The sequence below is a fragment of the Phyllostomus hastatus genome, unplaced genomic scaffold (genome assembly GCF_019186645.2).
Source record: "Phyllostomus hastatus isolate PE091 unplaced genomic scaffold, TTU_PhHast_1.1 phas_scaffold_501, whole genome shotgun sequence".
Lineage (NCBI taxonomy): Eukaryota > Metazoa > Chordata > Mammalia > Chiroptera > Phyllostomidae > Phyllostomus > Phyllostomus hastatus.
In genome coordinates, this window is record NW_025334033.1 from 71,127,025 (window position 1) to 71,142,973 (window position 15,949).

A 15,949-nucleotide genomic window follows, 5' to 3' on the forward strand; every position below is an offset into this window, starting at 1 on the left:
GACATCGTGTGCCCTGGCTGTGGACACATTCCCTAGAGGACCAGGGTGATGAGGACATGCACCTCTGCCCGTCCAGGTCCCCGCTCCACCCTCACCCCGCTCCACTGCTTTGTGCCCCAAATGGGCTGTGCCCATGGGAGGGGGGCACTGGGCCCCTCTTCTGGGGGAGCAGCTGTCCCCAGGTTCTGCCCCCGCCCTTCTGCTGACCCCAGAGGACCCAGAGACTTGGCCATAGCCCCCGGGCCCTGCCAGCCTCGGGAGCCCCCGTGCCTTCCCTGCCCCAGCCCCTGCCGGCCTCCATAAACAGACCACACTGATGCTGTCCCCACTGCCCTGCGTCCTTTCGGCCCTGCTGGGGCTCTGACTCATATGCTCACGTGGGCAGTGTCGTCATCACGGGGTTACTTGTGACTAAAGTGATGAAAACCTAAATGTCCGTCAGTAGACAAACAGATAAATAACTGTGCGTGCCTAGTATGGAATTTCACGTAGCCATTAAGAAACGATGGACATTTATTCATTCAACCAACCCAAAGCTTCTGGACTCCTGCTACGTGTCAGCACCACTCTAGGTGCCCAGGCACAGCGGCGGCCAAGACGGACACCGAGTGTCCACTCGAGCCTGGGGACAGCCCACAGACCCGTGCCCAGGAAAAAGAGAATCCCGGAGCGAGGTGAAGGCTGCCAAGCAAGTGGACACGTGAGCGATGGCGAGGAGGTGGGCCTGCCCTGCAGGCGGGGAGCGCAGGGAGGCCCCCCAGCAGCAGCGACAACTGCGCCAGAGACATGAAGGAGAAGAAAGCAAGGCGCCGCTTTCCGGGTGGGGGGTGGGGGGTGGGGGAGGCTGGGCCAGTGGGAGGCAGTGCAGGGGCTCAGCTTTGCCTGCTGGTCACCACCACCTGGTCCTGTGGCCCCTGTGACCCTGGTAGTGGTTCCTGAGGTTTCCTGCCACCTGACCCTGTGGGCCACGGCTCTTCCTGAGGGTGCTTCTCTTCGTCCCCAACCTCTTAGCTGACAACGTGGAGAAGTCCGAAGGTCAGGGGCAGGAGCCGGTACGTTGCCAGGCTCAGGCACGAAGAAGGCGCCCACCGGGTATGTGTGTGAGAAGGGAAGAGGCAGGAGGGTGGCCGGGAGGAGGGAGGACAGGTCAGACAGGGCACTCTCCAGTGTGCCGTTTCTTTGACACCCTGGGGCGAGCCCTCCCCCCCTACTGTCCCTGCCTGTCCTTGCAGGGACATCCCCTGCATCCACAAGCGCGACCCCGGCAGTGCCCAGGAGCTGCCCACAATGAGCGCTGTGCAGGCTGGGTGAGAGGACTGGACTGCCGGGCCGGACTCTGGGCCCCCGACTCCTTGGCTGGAAGCAGAGCAGGCGGAGACCCTCCCCCGCAGGTCTCTGTGAGACTTCCTCCTGCGAGGTCAGGGGGCAGGGGGCAGGGGGCAGGGGGCCAGCCTGCAGTGACCCAGGGCACCTTACCTGCAGACAGTCATCCGTTCGTACCAGCAGACACCGACCCGACGATGGATGACGGTGGTGATGGTGGCGGGAGGGAGACAAAGTGCCCCCAACACGGCACCGCTGGTGCGCCCCCGGTGGGTCCCGGCTGCGGCTCTCCCCTGCCCCGAGAGCAGTCTCCCCCATCCTCACATCTCCCTCCAGCTCAGAAGCCTTCCGCAGCTCCCCGCTGCCTCTGGGACAAAGGGGCATAGAATTCACCTCCAGGAGGAGCCTGCAGACCACTGAGGGGAGTCGCCTGCTGCCTGGAGGGAGCGCTGCGGAGGCTGGGCCAGGGGAGGGGGGCTGGAGGCGGGGCCCAGAGCAGGGGGCCCTTTGGGGGGGACCCTGAGGCTGGGGTGCAAACAGGCCGAGTGCCCTGGGCAGGCTCAGCACTGTGCAGACCGACCCGCCAGGGTCCTCAAAGGGGGGACGGGACTGGCCCCCTGTTTCCAGAAGAGCAGACGGCGGGTGCTCAAGGCACTGGAGTAACTGCTGGTAAACGACAGGGCCGCTCCTGAGTCCAGGAGCTCAGCAGCCCCCAGCCCCACCCCCACCTGCGGGGCCCAGCCTTTCCTCACAGCAGCAGGCGCCTCCTTCTAGCCCAGGCCGGTGTCCCCTTCCCGAGAACACCCCCATGCGGGCACCAACCCCAGCGGCCTCTCTGTGTCCCCCATGGTCCACACAGCCTCGTCCCCGCCCATTACACAGATAAGGAAACTGAGGCTCCGGTTGGGCGAGAGACCTGCTCAGGGACATCAGGGGGTCAATATGGGAGCTAGGGCTTGTCTCAGCCTGTGCGGCCGGCGGAGGCCTGGGCACGGCCCCGGGCACAGGAACAGCCCCAGGCTGCAAGGCCGACCTGTTCTGCCGGGGCTGTGCACAGAGGAGGCGGCGGGGTGGTGCAGGTTGCAGACAATCCTGCCCCTCTGGCCGCCCCGTCCACCCTGTCCATCTCACTGTGGTCCCGACCCAACCAGCACCATCAGCTGCTGGGCACTTGCCAGAAACGCACTGCCGACCCCCTGGCCCAGAGCCACCGGAACGGTGCTGAGGGCCTCTGCTCCGGCCGGCCGAGGTGCGCTCTCACCTGCAGCCTGCTGGAGCCCCACCCCCAGGGCTGGGTGAGCAGGGAGGGAGGGAGCCCAGGGTGCGAGGATCTTCATGGCCCATCTCCAGCTGGGACACTGCGGCGCAGAGCACGGCCTCACCTGACAGCCCCGGGAAGATGAACCCTCCCCGCTTCCTCCTCCACCCCGCTGCCCGAGCCCGCAGTGGTGATGTGCCCCACCTGCGGACTGAGATAATGCGCAGGCGGGCGTAGGGGTCTCTCCACGGCTCACCTCGTTATCAGACTGGCGGTTATCCTTACGGGTCTCACAGCCCCTCGCAGAACTCAGCAGATAACCTCCCGAAACTGGCCTTTAAGACCCCATGCGCAGGGACCCCTAGGGACTCGTGTCTGGGAGTCCGGACTCCGGGCCTCTCCGGGCAGGGCCAGGGCCAGGGCCCGGGCCACCCCTCCCACCAGTTCCTCCGGCCTTTCCCCACCCTCCCCCGCAGCGCTGCGCGGCCCAGAGCGCACACGCCGGGTTTCAGGTTTGGGGGCCTCTGTTCTCACTCCAGAGGAGCGCCTGGTGTGGCGGGCGTCGCCCCGCGGGTTTCGTGAATGAACACGAGGAAAGGGTGGCCCGCGAGGCTGAATGACCCGCTGGAAGTCGGGGGCGGGGTAGGGAGACCGGAACTCCTGGGACCCGGGAGAGGGCGGGAGGTAGAGCGAGCAGGTGCCCGGACCTGGGCGGGGCGCACCTCGTGCGTGAGCTTCCTCCCTCCCCTACCCCCCCCGCCCCCCGCCCCCCGCGCCGCCACAGGACACCGCTCCCGGGCTCAGAGACCCCGCGGGATCTCGGGTGCCAGGCCCACCTCTCAGCCGAAGCCCAAGCCTTGAACGCAAGGCCTTCAGGCCTTGAGCCCCGCCCAGCCCCCACGGGGCTGGTGCCGGAACTGCTCTCCCCACCCCCTGGGCCCCCGATTTTGCTGAGGCCTCTCCCGAGGCGTGCAGGGGGGTCGAGAGGGGGTCTTTGCTCCCGCCGGCTCGAAGCGCAGGTTGCACCGCAGGCTACCCCGGCGCGGGCAATTTCTGACTAACGCCCATCTCGCGGTCGCCAGGACTCGGCGCCCCGGGGCGGGGGTGGGGGAAGGGACGACTCCAGGGCTCCCCTGTGGGCAGCGGGTTTTGGGAAGCAGGAGAGGCCGGGGAGACGCCCCAGTTCTGCGCTGTGAGCCCTGAGTCAAGCCCCTTCCCTCTCTGGGTCTGCGTCTGAGCCTGCTCCGGGAACGGGGTTAACGGCCTCCAACCCCACACCAACCAAGAGGCAACGGAGCGGGAGAGCCGCGGCCCTCCCCCCGCCCCCTCCCCCAGCCGCTGGCGCGGCCCAGGGCCCGCCCAGTCCGGCGGAAGCAGCCCGCGGCAGGTGCCGACTCCCACTCCCAGCCCCGCCTCCCGCTCAGCCCTGCGGCCCGGCGCAGCCTCCTCCGCGTCTCTGCGCCGGGCCTCCTCCGTCCTCAGGGTCCCCACGACCCAAGTGGTGTGAGGCAAAGCCCCTGGGCAATGCCTGGCATCCTTCCAGAACGTTTCCGTGCGACACAACCTACATTCGCATGAGGGGGCGCGTGCCAACTTTGTGTGTGTTCCACGAAAGTGGCTCCGCCCTGGCGGGGCAGCTCCTGCGGACGCGCCAAGGCTGCGGGTTCGATTTGGGGTCGGGGCCCAAGCGACAGTCAGCCCGAGAATGCATCAGTGCGTGGAACAACAGATCTCCCCTCCCCCCCACACACACACGCACACTCGAAAGTAATGAGGAAAGGTCCTCTGGTAAGGATTTAAAAAACAAAACAAGTGGCTCATGACGGTCACTGCCCACTACACACGCCTCCTAGAGAAGGACCTGTCGCCACCTCCGCGGTCAGGAGTGCAGCGCGGTGGGGTGGGGACGGGGTGGTCACCTGTGGCAAGACCTGGGGTGTCTCCAAGGCTGGCCCGGTGGGTCCTGCCTTCTGCCCCTGGCAGTCAGGGGGCGAGTCCTCCGGAGGCTGGAGATGAGAACCCTGCCCCACCCCTTCGGGCCCGTGAACCCTGCGCAGCCTCAGCCTCTCCGAGCACAGCCGGAAGGGCAGGTGGCAACGCTGTCCCCTACGGTGGGGGGGGGGGCGCAGGTGGAGTGGGATGGCCCCAGCTGTGGGTGACTTCGGTGGCGTGGCCTCGACGGCTCTCTGCCCCCCACGCGGGACAGAGCAGCAGCTCCAGCTCACCCCCTCGCGTGGCCCCACACCTGGGCTGCCTTGTCGCTGCCATCCGCATCTCTCCCAGGTCACCCGTCCGTCCTTCAGGCGGGAAATCAGGCGCCGCACCTCCTCCCAGACCACAGTTCTCGGACGGGCCCAGCCCGCCTGAACCGATGCCCATCCGCCCCTCTCCTCCGGGTGGCGCTCCAAGCCCCGTGCTCCCCGGTGAGCGGCTGTCAGCGCAGCGCACGCCTCAGGCCCCCATTCGACCCGGCCCCCTAGTCAGACTCGCACCTGCAGTAGCGCAGGCCCGGGGGACAGGCCAGGGTCCTCCCCTGTCCCCAGTCCAGCTTCACTGGGAGGAGGTGCCCTGCCCCCCGCTGGTCCTGGGGCTCGGCGTGCGCGGGCGCATTGCGGCCCCCAGACCCCTGGGAAGGGCGCCCTGCTCTGCGCCTCGCTCCCGGGTGGGGTCTGCCGTGTACTCTGGCCTTTTAGAAACGCCTCTGCTAGGACCGTCCACTCCTCCCCTGGGATGTTCACGCGCGACCTCCTGCCCACCAGCCCACCAGCGGCAGAGGCGCAGGACCAGAGAGGGCCAGCGCGGGAGGGCAGAGTGCAGGACCGCGGTGCGCACACCGCCCCTCCGCGGAACGCCCTAGCGCCGCTCTGCCGCTGTGCTCCGCGGCGACCTTCCCGGAGTCCGGGTGTTGTACCCGCAGGTGACCACAAGAGGGCGCCAGGGCCTCCTTCCTGGCCGGAGCCCGGGTCCCACGGCCGCAGCACCCGCGGCCCGCCCGGGGACGCTGCCCTCCCCTCCACGCACGCCGCGGAGAGGGAATGTGTGGCCGAGGGCGCTGGGAAGGAACAACCCCAGTGTCAGAGGCGGCCGGTCTTCGGTCTTCGTTCCGCCCCCTCCATCCTCCTACCGCACTGGCAGGGACTCGAAGGCCGGGGCGGGCGGCGGGGCCTCCCGGGGACAAAGCACGGGCCGGGCGAGGCCAGGACACGGCTGCTGCCTCCGGATCTGCCGGCCCCTGCGGAAAGGCTCCTGCGGGCAGGGGCGACGGGAGGGAGGAGGCGGCGCGGAATGGGAGGCTGGAGGCGAAGATGGGCCTCCAGGCTGACTCCGCAGGCCCATCCGAAAAGAGGCTTCCTGTCCCCCGCTCTCTGCTCCACCGCGGAGCTCTACCGCGCAAGAACAACCCCCAGGAGCTGTGACGCCCCCCCAGGAGCTGTGACGCCCGTTGCTAACACCTTGGATGACACCCAGCGCCTTAGGTGACAGCTAGCACCCTTATTAACAAGCACAGAGTGCGATTCCTGCCCAAGTGGAAAGGAGTGAGGTGGCCCTCGGGGGCGGGGGGGGGGCAGGCCAGCACAGGCGGTGCTGAAGGGAGGGGTCTGGGCGTTGGGCAGTGACCACAGGCATTGCTTTCCGGTTCTGGTTCCTGCGGGCCCGGTCCCCGGTGCGGGCCCTGTGAGAGGCAACCACACACTGATGTTTCCTGCTTTCTCCCTCCCTTCCCCCTCTCTAGAATTAAATAAATAAAATCTCTAAAAATGATAGCACTATAAAAAATAAATGTTTACTATTACTATTTATCAGTATGTAAGTGTATAGTGTGTGAATGCATGGGCAAGAGAATGGCGAAGAGACGGCCGGCCGGCTGGCTGAGGGGCGGAGCTGGGCGGCGGTGGGTGGGCGGGAGAGCGGCCAGCTGAGGCCTGTGTGTGTGGACAGCGGGAGGACAGAACACAGGACAATGGAGGAAAGGTGGCGGGAGGGCGGACGGGTGGCAGGGCCGAGTGTTTGGACCGGGAGGTGACTTCTCGGGTGAACCCTGCGATGGTACCTGTGGGGAGGGGGGACGGTTAGGGGACGCACCGCGGACAGGACAGACGAGTGTCCGCACGAGAGCGGGAGGAAGCCGGTGGGCCGTGTGCACATCTGTGCCGTGGCAGCTGGGTGAGCGACAGCGGACAGACCGGCCGGCCGTCGCCGGGCAGAAGACGGGCGGATGGTGTGCCCACAGAGCTGACGGGCTGACAGACACCGAGGGAGCCCGTCGTGGGCCGGGTGCAGGGAGCCGGGGGTGCGTGGTAAATAGACAACAGGTGGGTGGTGGCGACGGCCCGCCCCTGGAGAACGGAGGGACAGATGCAGACCCAGGGGGACGCACTGCGTGACGAGTGGACCGTGAGCGGCGGACAAGCGGGCAGCGGCTGGGCGGTGTGTGAATGGGGGGACACACGGCCAGTGGGCGGGCGGCTGCCCGGGGGCGGGCGGCGGGGGGGTGAGCGGTGAGGGTGTAGCAGGTGGGCGTGGGGTGAACAGGTGATGGTCGCGTGATCGGTGGGTGCAGGTTAAAGGGTCCGGGGCCGCTCCTTGGAGAAGGGCCGCGCGAAGAAGGTGGGGCGACGGGAGGGCAGTGACGATGTGAGGATGGGCTGGGCACGGGGATGGCTCGGGGTGCGAACGGAGGACGAGGGACGCCCGGCAGGGGGGCGGGGCGGGCGGGGGATGCACGAAGATGCGTATCGGGCGCACACGGCCGGGGGAGGGCGCTAGCGTGGGGGGCCGACGGGCGGCGAGTGGGCTGTTAGGGCGGCTGCGGTGTGGGGGGCGGGTGCTCGCCGCTTCCCCGCGCTCCGGCCCCAGCTCCGGGCACAATGTTTGGCACCGAGGGGGGTGGGGGGGCGCGCTCGGTAAATCTTCCAGTTGGGTAAATAGGGACGGGTGGCAGGTGACGCCTGAGCGGGTTTGGGATGAACAGTGCGTCCCAGCTGGATGAGGAGAGGGTGCGGAGAGGTGGACAGCGACTGGAGGGGAGACGTGGGTGGGTGGGTGGGTGGTGGGCGGTGGCTGACGGGAAGGCGGTCGGCGGGTTGTGCAACCCACAGAACTCGGAGCGGGGGAAGGGCTGTGAGTGACTGGTGGTGGCCCAGTGTGCCGGCCAGCAGGTGAACTGGCTGATCGGGTGGGAGGGGGCTAGTGGATTGGGGGGGGGGGCGGTGAATCTGGATGAATAAACAGCAGGTAGCCGGTAGGTCGGCAGTTGACAAGCGGACCTGTGGTGGACAGGTGAGGGAACGGTGGGTGGACGGAGAGTGGTTAGATGCTGAGGGGAAGCTGCCAGGCAGTGACCAGTGACCGCGGGTGGACGGACGGGCGGTGCATGGGGGCGGCGAGCGAATGTGGGGCTGGCGGGTGTCTTCACAGCGTATCAGTGCCGTGTTGGCGAACGGCGGGGGAGGGCGGTCATGGATGGGGCCTGCGGTTCGGACGGTGGACGGCGATTGGATTTGGGGAGGGGGGTGATGGCTGGTGGCTGGTGGCTGGGGACGATGTTGGGTGCTGCATGGTAGATGACGCCGGTTGGGGAAGTGGGTGCCGGATGGTGGCCCCGGGTGCTGGGTGGGAGGTGGGTGTTGGAGGCGGACGGGCGGAACCTCGGGAAACCACGCACACCGGAGGTTCCGTACCTTGGCCTCCGGGGTCTGGTCTGAGCGCCCGGCTGAAAGAGACTGCCCCAGGTTGTTCCACTCCTTTTTGGGAATGGGGTTGGGCTGAAGGGGCAGGGAGGGGTTAGGTGGCCCTCCCCCCACGGGCGCACCTTGGCCTTCCCTCCTCCTGTGTCCACCGTTCCTTGTCCTCCTCACTCCTTCCGTTTTTAGGGTGTCCTCTTTCTATGTATCTGGCGCCGCCCAGTTCTGTCTCCTGAACTCCAGAACCTTGAACTTGAGGCTCTGGGTCTCAAGGGACTGTGGTCAGGTTCTGGGGCGGGGGGGTGGGGCGGGGAAGGGTCTTGTCAAAGAGGCTGAGGCTGGCGTCCTACCTGCGAGCGAGCAGAGCCCAGCCGGGAGGAGGGCAGCACGGAGGGGCGTGAGTGTGAATGCGGGGCCGGGCTGGCGAGAGCGTGTGGGCGGGGAGCGCGGGGAAGCGGGGAGCGGGCGCCGGCGAGGGAGGGCGAGACAGGCCAGCAGCGCCCGGCCCAGCGTGACGGCCCCGGAGCGGGCATCCCGCGCGAGCGGTGAGTGTGAGTGAGGCGCAGGGCACAGGGCGCCCCTCCCCGCCCAGGCCCCAGCCCACGGCCCCCGTGCGCCCGAGCGGCCAGGCGGGGCGCGAACGGGAGGGAAGGAAGGAGGACAATTGAGGGGGTTTGAGTCGGAGCTCCCGGGGGAAGGGCCGGCGCGGGGATCGCGGTGAGCCCTCGGCTGCTGGGCGCCAGGCTCTGGGCGCGAGCGGCGCCCACAACTGGCCTTACACAGCTGGGAGCCCCCCGAGGTGTGGGCGGTGGGAGCCTTGGGCGGGCCGGTGACCGGGCCGGCGCTGGAGCCCGGCGCGGGGCGGGGAGGCAGCCCTTAGGCGCTGAGCTGCGCTGCTCTCCGCCGGGCACCCCCCCTCCCCCCCACGCTCCGCCCAGGGCTAGGGCTCTGCCACCTGCGACTGTCATCCCTCTCCGCTCCTTGTCCTTCCCTCTGTGGGTCTGCTGCTTCTCTCCGCGTCCTTCTCCGGCGGGGAACTCTCGGCTTTGTCTGTGGCCGGCGGTGCGCCGCCTCTTCTGTCTCTGTCTCTGTCTCTCTCTCTCATCTGTCCCGGCTCGGTCCCGGCTGCCCTGGGCTCCAGCAGAGGTCCCGGCTCCTGGACCGAGATCGCGGCAGGGGCTCCTTGGAGGGACAGAGCTGGGAGCAGTCGGCCCGGGGTGCTCGGGGGGTGGGGTTGGGTGGAGTCGCGGTGGGCGTGGCCTGGCTGCCCTCTGCCCCAGATGCCCCCTCTCCTCCCCTGGGTCTCAGTGGGGACTGAGCTGTCCCGGGTCTGGTGTTTGGTGGAAGAAACCTCACTTCCCAGAATAGCGCTCCCCACCTTTGCTGGGCACCCACAGGACGCCCCCCACAACCAGCAGGAAGTCCCAGGCATTTCGCTCTCCGGTCACCGAGAGCCCATCACTGCTTACCCTCTGCCCGGCCCACCCCCCTCCCCCCCAGCAGTCCTGCCCCTGCCTGGGGCCGGGCTCCCCCCACAGCAGGGCCCAAGGGAGGCGTCTGCCTGCTGGGGCCCACCCCACTGCTGCCTCAGGTGGGGCGTCCGAGGCCGGGGCACCTGGCCCCGAGGCCGGGCCAAGGCAGGCAGGGCCTCTCTTCTGCTGTGGGTTGAGGGCCCAACTCCAGGTGTGGGGGGGTGTCCACTCTGGGGGGAGCGAGGAGCTGGCGCCTCTGCCCCTGGCTGCCTTGCACTGGGCCCCTGCGGCTCCCAGCCTCGGAAACCCGTGTGGGTGCCTCCCGTCTCCACACCCCTCCCCACCCCACCGCTGTTTCCCGGTCAGAACACCTCTCCTCCCCACTGGCCTGGCCGCCTCTTGCGCGGTCCCCGGGCCTCAGACCAGCTGACCTTCCTCGGGGGAGCCCCGGTGGGTCCTGAGGCTGGGTCAGCCTCACCCCTCCCGCCCCTGCCCGCTGCCCCTCGTGCAGCAGGCCGGTGCCCATCGGGCCCCCCCCGGTGGTGGGCTGGGGCCAGGGCTGATGCTGACAGAGGTCCAGCTGGGCCGTGGGCGCCGGGCCCAGGCTCGTGCGGGGGTGGGGGGGGCGGCTGGAGCGGTGGGAGGCTTCCGGGAGGGGGGTGGGGTCCAGCTTCCGGCCCACCACACACCTCTGTCTGCACGTCCGTCTGCGTGCTGTCCCCCTGCAGCCCCACGGCGGCGGCAGCATGAACGGTCCCCAGCCCGCCGTGCCGGAGCCAAGCCCAGCTGAGGAGGCCGAAGGCCGGGCAGGAAAGGTATGTGGTTGGGACCCTGGGGTGCCGGTCCTCAGTCTTGAGGGACAGGAGGCAGCCAGCCTCCGGTCCCGGCCCACGTCTTGGGGCGTGCCTCAGTTTACCCATCTGCATGGGGAGGCACTTGCTCTTATGTAGGGGTCTGATGGGGAGAGCGACTGATGGCTGAGCTGCCCTGGCTTACTCGGCACCCCTCCCGGACCCCGGGGACCCCAGAGCTTGACCCTCGGGCCGTTTTCTCTCTGCTGGGTGAAGCAATGCCCAGCCCCCTGCCCTTGGCTCTAGGGCTTTGGGTTGGTTTTTTTTGGACAAGGGTGTTGATGCAGCTGACAGTGGGCTCGCTACCCGAGGAGCACAGTCTTAGTGTTCCGAGTCCGCCTTGTGGGCAGCATCGTGGGGGTGCAGGGCAGAGAGGGTTGCGGGCGCAGCCTCCCGGCAGGGCAGGAGCAGAAGGGGGGCCCCAGGCCTTGGAACCCCGAGCTCTGCGGGCCGGGGTCGCCCTCCGGGCAGAGTGACACCTCTGGTCGGGGGCCGGCGGGGCTTCCCCAGGAGGCAGGACGGAGAATGGCGGGCAGGGAAGGTTTGGGGAGCGGGGGGATATAGCCCCTGGACCCGAAGGCCAGCAGGAAAACCGGGGACGCTCCGGCTGCTGCGGTCGTTGGGGCGTGGCTGGGGCCCCTGCTCTGCTCGTCCTCGGATTCCACAGACGGCCCGGCCCCGCGACACCCGTTCTCACACCTCAAGGCCCCCTGGGGCCCTGGGCTAAAATGCTGATTCCTGGGCCCTGCCCAGAGTCCGGGAGGGCGCCCGGGAATGTGCATTTGAGCACGTGTTCAGGTGGCTCTGCTGGGGCTCAAGGACAGCTCAGCACAGCCCCGCCTGGCGAGTGCCTGCGCGTCCCCAAGGCCCTCGTGCCGCTGGGGGAGGGCGGACAGGCACCCACCAGCCGCCCTGCCCGGTGACAGAGGTGGTGGTGGAAGCTCCTGGAAGGGACCTGCCTGAGCAGGGGTGTGGGGCTGGGGCCTGCAGGCCAGCCTGGGCAGCGGGAGAGGGGAGGGCCGGCCGGGGAGCAGCACTGGCTGCTGGAGCCTCCACCGTGGAAGGCCTTGAATGGGAGGCGGAGACGCTGAGGGCACAGGGGGCCGGGGAGGCGCCCCCGCACTCCTGCGGGCACTGAACAAGGAGCCCAGTAGCCATGGCAACAGCCTCCCAGCTCCTCTGAGCAGGGAGGAGGCCAAGGGCCGGGCGGGGAAGACCCGGAGCAGGGGCTGTGCAGGAAATGGGAGGCAGCTGGGGGCTGCGCAGAGTCCCTGGGCTCACTCACCGTGTGGCCTTGACCTCTGCAGCCTCAGGCTCCTGTCTGGGAGACCAGCCTGAGGGGGGAGCCCAAGGGGGTGCATGGTGCCTCGGGGAGAGCTGTGACCCCAAGTGCCAAGTGCCCAGGCCCCAGGGGTGGGGTGGGGTGGAGGAGGGGCACAGCCCACGGGGGGTGAGGGCCCCAGGGCAGGCGTGGGAGGGAGCGGGGACCCCAGGGCCTCCACTGCCCTGACCCCTGCCTGCCCCGCCTGCAGGCTGCGGTGGGCGCCCGGGAGCAGGGCCCTCGGCTGGGCCCGCGGCTGCCGTCCATCGTGGTGGAGCCCAGCGAGGCTGGCGCCGTGGAGAGCGGGGAGCTGCGTTGGCCCCCCGAGGGCGCCCAGCGGGGCTCCCCCCAGATCCAGGGCGCTGCTGGTGAGTGAGAGCTGCCTGGGGGCCCACGGGGAGGGGTCAGGGGCGGGGCCTCCTTCCTGCCTGCCCCTGCACCCGGGCCCTCCACCCCCCCGCCCCCGCCTGCTCACCCCACCCCAGTCCACCGCCTGCCAGGCCTCTGCTTAGGTGCCCAGGCACCGCCGGGCCTGCCGCCACCCCTCTCCCACCCGCACCCGAGGTCCCTCTGCCTGCTGCTGGGCGCAGGGCGCAGAGGAGGGCGCAGTGAGCATCTGCTGGATGAGTGGCTGACACCCAACCCTCACCGTCCCGTCCACCTCCTCCCTCCCCCGGCCCGGCGCTGTCCCCTAGGGCCTGAAAGGGGTGAGGGCAGGGGCGCTGGGCAGGCCCAGCCCAGGTGCCCGTGCGGGGCAGACGTGCCAGCCCACAGCAGGCTCCCGTCCTGCCCCCGGGCACCCCGGTGGGAGGCCCCGGGCGGCTGAGGCCGGAATGCTTCCCGGAGGAGGCGGTGTGCAGCCAGGAGCCAGGGCCAGACGCAGGCCACACAGTGGGCGGGGCCGAGGGGACCTCCGCAGGTCACATGAGGGGGCATATGTCCCCTGGGGAGGAAATGAATTTGGCCTCCACCGGGGTTTGCTTAGTGCCTGCCTGCCCTCTTCCCCTCCTCAGATGTCACCCTGCCCCGGCCCCCACCCTCAGCAGCCCTGGCTGGCCAGCCACCCCCTGAAGTTTGGGCCCAGAAGCGGCCTGTCCACGCCACAGCCCCCCTCACCGCCCCAAAGCCCTGCACCTGCTGTCAGGTTCCTCTCCCAGCGGGGGGCAGCCCCTTGGAGGCGTGGGACTTGGGTCCTGGGGTGTCCCCGGCCTGCCCTGGCCTCCTCCCGTCTGCCACCTCTTGTTCTGGCGTCAGGGCCGAGGCCGCCCTCGCGCCCAGAGCCTGGCCTGGTCCTTCCTCCCCCGGACCCAGAGGTGCACGCCCAGCGCCCCTCCTTCTCGTGGGGAACAGGGGCCTCCCTACCCACACGCAGCCCTGCAGCCCCGCCGGGAGGGCAGCCCCACCGACACGGGGCCTTGGTGTCCCTGCAGCCCCCGCCCCGAGTCTGCCAGGAGCACCAGGGGACGCCGCTCTGGACGCTGCTGGCAGCCGGCGAGCCGGCTCTGGGAGCCAGGCCCTCGCGGCCCAGTAACAGGACGAGGACGTGGCCAGGCTCCGCTGTCCCTGCCGACCCCGCCATCGCCCTCCGACGGCGGAGAGGACCCGCGTCCCAGGTGGCCAGGCTGGTGCGCAGAGAACAGAGCCGGGCCACTGCCTCCTCCGGCCCCACCGAGTCAGGCTGGGCCCACAGCCCCGTCCTCTCCCGTCCTCGGCCAGGGCCCCCGTGGGGGTCCCACCCCCCCTTGTTCCGTGGTTTGAAGTGGAAATAAAGGCTTTTCCTGGTGGTGGGCGTGCTTGGTGGGCACACGAGGGGCTGAGGACAACCGTGGTCCTGCCAGTGGCCTTCCAGGCAAGGGCTTCAGCGCGGAGCCCGGGCGGACCAGGCCAGGTGCGGAGTGGCAGGCCACGTGGGAGCTCTGGGTGCAGGCGGAGCTCCGGGTGGCCCGGGGGGGGGGCTCTCCAGGGGCCTGCCTGGGGCCCTGCACTCACGTCCCCCTCAGCCTCCCCAGGCTGAGGGGGCCAGAGTCCTCCAGGTCCCCTCCCCACCCCTCCACCCCTCCCCCATCTTCCCAGCCTGGCTCCCTGTCCCTGGCGAGCCTGGCCACGGGGCCTGCGGGAGCCCAGGGCCTGGCAGGCGGCCGAGAGACATAAAGGTCAGCAGGCCCAAGCCGGAGGAGCCGGCCCAGTGAGCACGCACGGGGAGGAGAGACTCAGGCCTCGCCAGCCCCCGGGGTGAACCAGGCACCTTCTCCAACCTGCCTTCCTCCCGAAAACAGCCCCTGGCCCCAATGCAGCGGAGGCGGGGGGGCGCCGAAGTGCCAAGGTCTGCCTGGCCGACCGGGGTCCTGCTGGAGTGTTGGCCTCTCGAGCCCGCGGGGCCCCTGCACAAGCCCGGACGCCTCGGCGGGCCTTCCCCTGGTCTGCACGGTGGGAGAGGTGTTCGGCTCTCCTTCGAGGGAGGCCCTTCCGGTCTGGTCCCCAAGGGGGCGGGGAGGGGGGAAGACACTGCGCGGGAAGTGTCGCCAGGGCTCGCTGACACCTGGAACGCAGAACAAGGCGCCTGCCCGAGGGGGGCTTTCCCGTTCCCGGTGAGGACCGTGGGGTCAGCGATGGTGGCCTGTACGGAGACTGCATCCTCACCCTCCCAGGCAGCGTCACGCCCCTGTAAACCCGACCTTCCCGAGGGCGGGCAGCTGACAAAGAGCTGGGCTCGGAGGCCCCGGTGCACCGGAGACCCTAGTGCGGCAGCACCCACAGTGCCGCTCCGGAGCGCGCCCGCCGTGCAATAACCGCGCAGGTCTTCGGGGAAGGCGACCTATAATCGGGGTTGCGGGGTGAGCTGGGGCGCGGGGGTCAGACCCAGGGAGGCAGCCCAGGGGGCAGGCAGAGCACCCCAGCCCTGCCATCCGCTCCCCAGGTCAGCTCGGGAACCCGCAGCCGCGGGACCCCAGCATTTACACCCGGCAGGGCCCAGCCCAACCGGAGCCAGGCCGACTGTCCCGGTTGGGGGTCGGGGGGCGGTGCCAGAGACTGACGCCCCGCCCAAGGTTAAGCCCCGCCTCTCCCCCCGTCGCTGCTCCATGGGATTCCCAGACAGGTCACCTCATCTCTGGAGAGACTGAGGCTCAGACAGAGGCCCAGGACCCCAGCCAGTTAGGGACAGAGGACGCGGCCCAGGCCTCCTGCTCCCAGATGCGTCTCCGGCCCCAGCCGGCAACACCGCAGGTGGGACCTGCCGCCTGTGGCCTCTGCATTCGCGGAGGCAGCCTGGCTTTCCCGGAGCTCTGAGGACGGGCAGGCATGGGGGAGGGGCCCTGTCCTGCCCTGGGAGCCAGGTCTTCCAGGGAGGGGAGCCCGCTCACCCCAACCGCAGCACCGGCGCTCGCAGGGGCGGACTGGGGCACTCCCCAGGCCGAGCCGCACCGCCTGCGGGAGCCTCCTGTCCACCCTCCCCTGACCTGCTTGCCCAGCCCTGGCCCGAGGCGCCTCTCAGACGGCCAGGGGCTTCCCCAGGGGGTCTTTACTCAGGATTCCGGGGGGAAAACGCCATGGAAGTAGAATAAAAGAAGCACTACAGCCTCCTGCTGGGAAATGGGGGCAGGCCTGGGCAGACCTGGGGCGTGGCTGGGACCTGGGGAGAAGTCCAGGCCAACCCCAGGCCCTGGGCACCACCAGCTTTCCGGGGACCCGTCTCTCGAGTGGAGGCGACCCTCCATGGGAGGTCCGGGGACGTGCCCCGTGAGCTGGGGGACAGGAGGGTGAGACTGAGGGGTCCCCAGGGTCCCCAGAGCCGGTCCCCCTGGGATAGCCCTGGCCTCAGAGGCAGAAAACTGGGCTGAAGGCCTGGTCTCTGTCCAGCCGGCCGGGTGGCCGTGAGCAGGCCCCTGTGTCTCTCTGGGTCCGTGTGCCAGTGCCAGATGGTGGGGACCAGCCGCCCCGCGGGGCCCCCAGCAGGACAGCCCTGGGAGGCCACCCCGTGGGGATGCGCCCTCTGTCCCTTGAACCATGTGTGCCCCTCCCGTCTGTCAGTCCCTGATGGA

The 15,949-nt window shown here is 69.5% G+C and overlaps 2 protein-coding genes across 2 annotated transcripts; one reads left to right on the forward strand and one right to left on the reverse strand.

Moving 5' to 3' along the window:
• Positions 1-513: 513 nt before the first annotated feature.
• On the reverse strand, positions 514-3,307 carry LOC123807925. Its single transcript, XM_045821969.1, has 2 exons — positions 2,838-3,307; positions 514-1,690 (listed from the first exon to the last, which is right to left on the reverse strand). The coding sequence occupies exon 2, from the start codon at positions 1,639-1,641 to the stop codon at positions 514-516; it is 1,128 nt and encodes a 375-aa protein (XP_045677925.1). The 5' UTR covers positions 1,642-1,690; positions 2,838-3,307.
• A 5,413-nt stretch (positions 3,308-8,720) lies between these two features.
• Positions 8,721-13,682, forward strand: LBHD2 (LBH domain containing 2). Its single transcript, XM_045823648.1, has 4 exons — positions 8,721-8,810; positions 10,466-10,552; positions 12,121-12,277; positions 13,340-13,682. The coding sequence occupies exons 2-4, from the start codon at positions 10,484-10,486 to the stop codon at positions 13,438-13,440; spliced, it is 327 nt and encodes a 108-aa protein (XP_045679604.1). The 5' UTR covers positions 8,721-8,810; positions 10,466-10,483; the 3' UTR covers positions 13,441-13,682.
• The last annotated feature ends 2,267 nt before the right edge of the window (positions 13,683-15,949 follow it).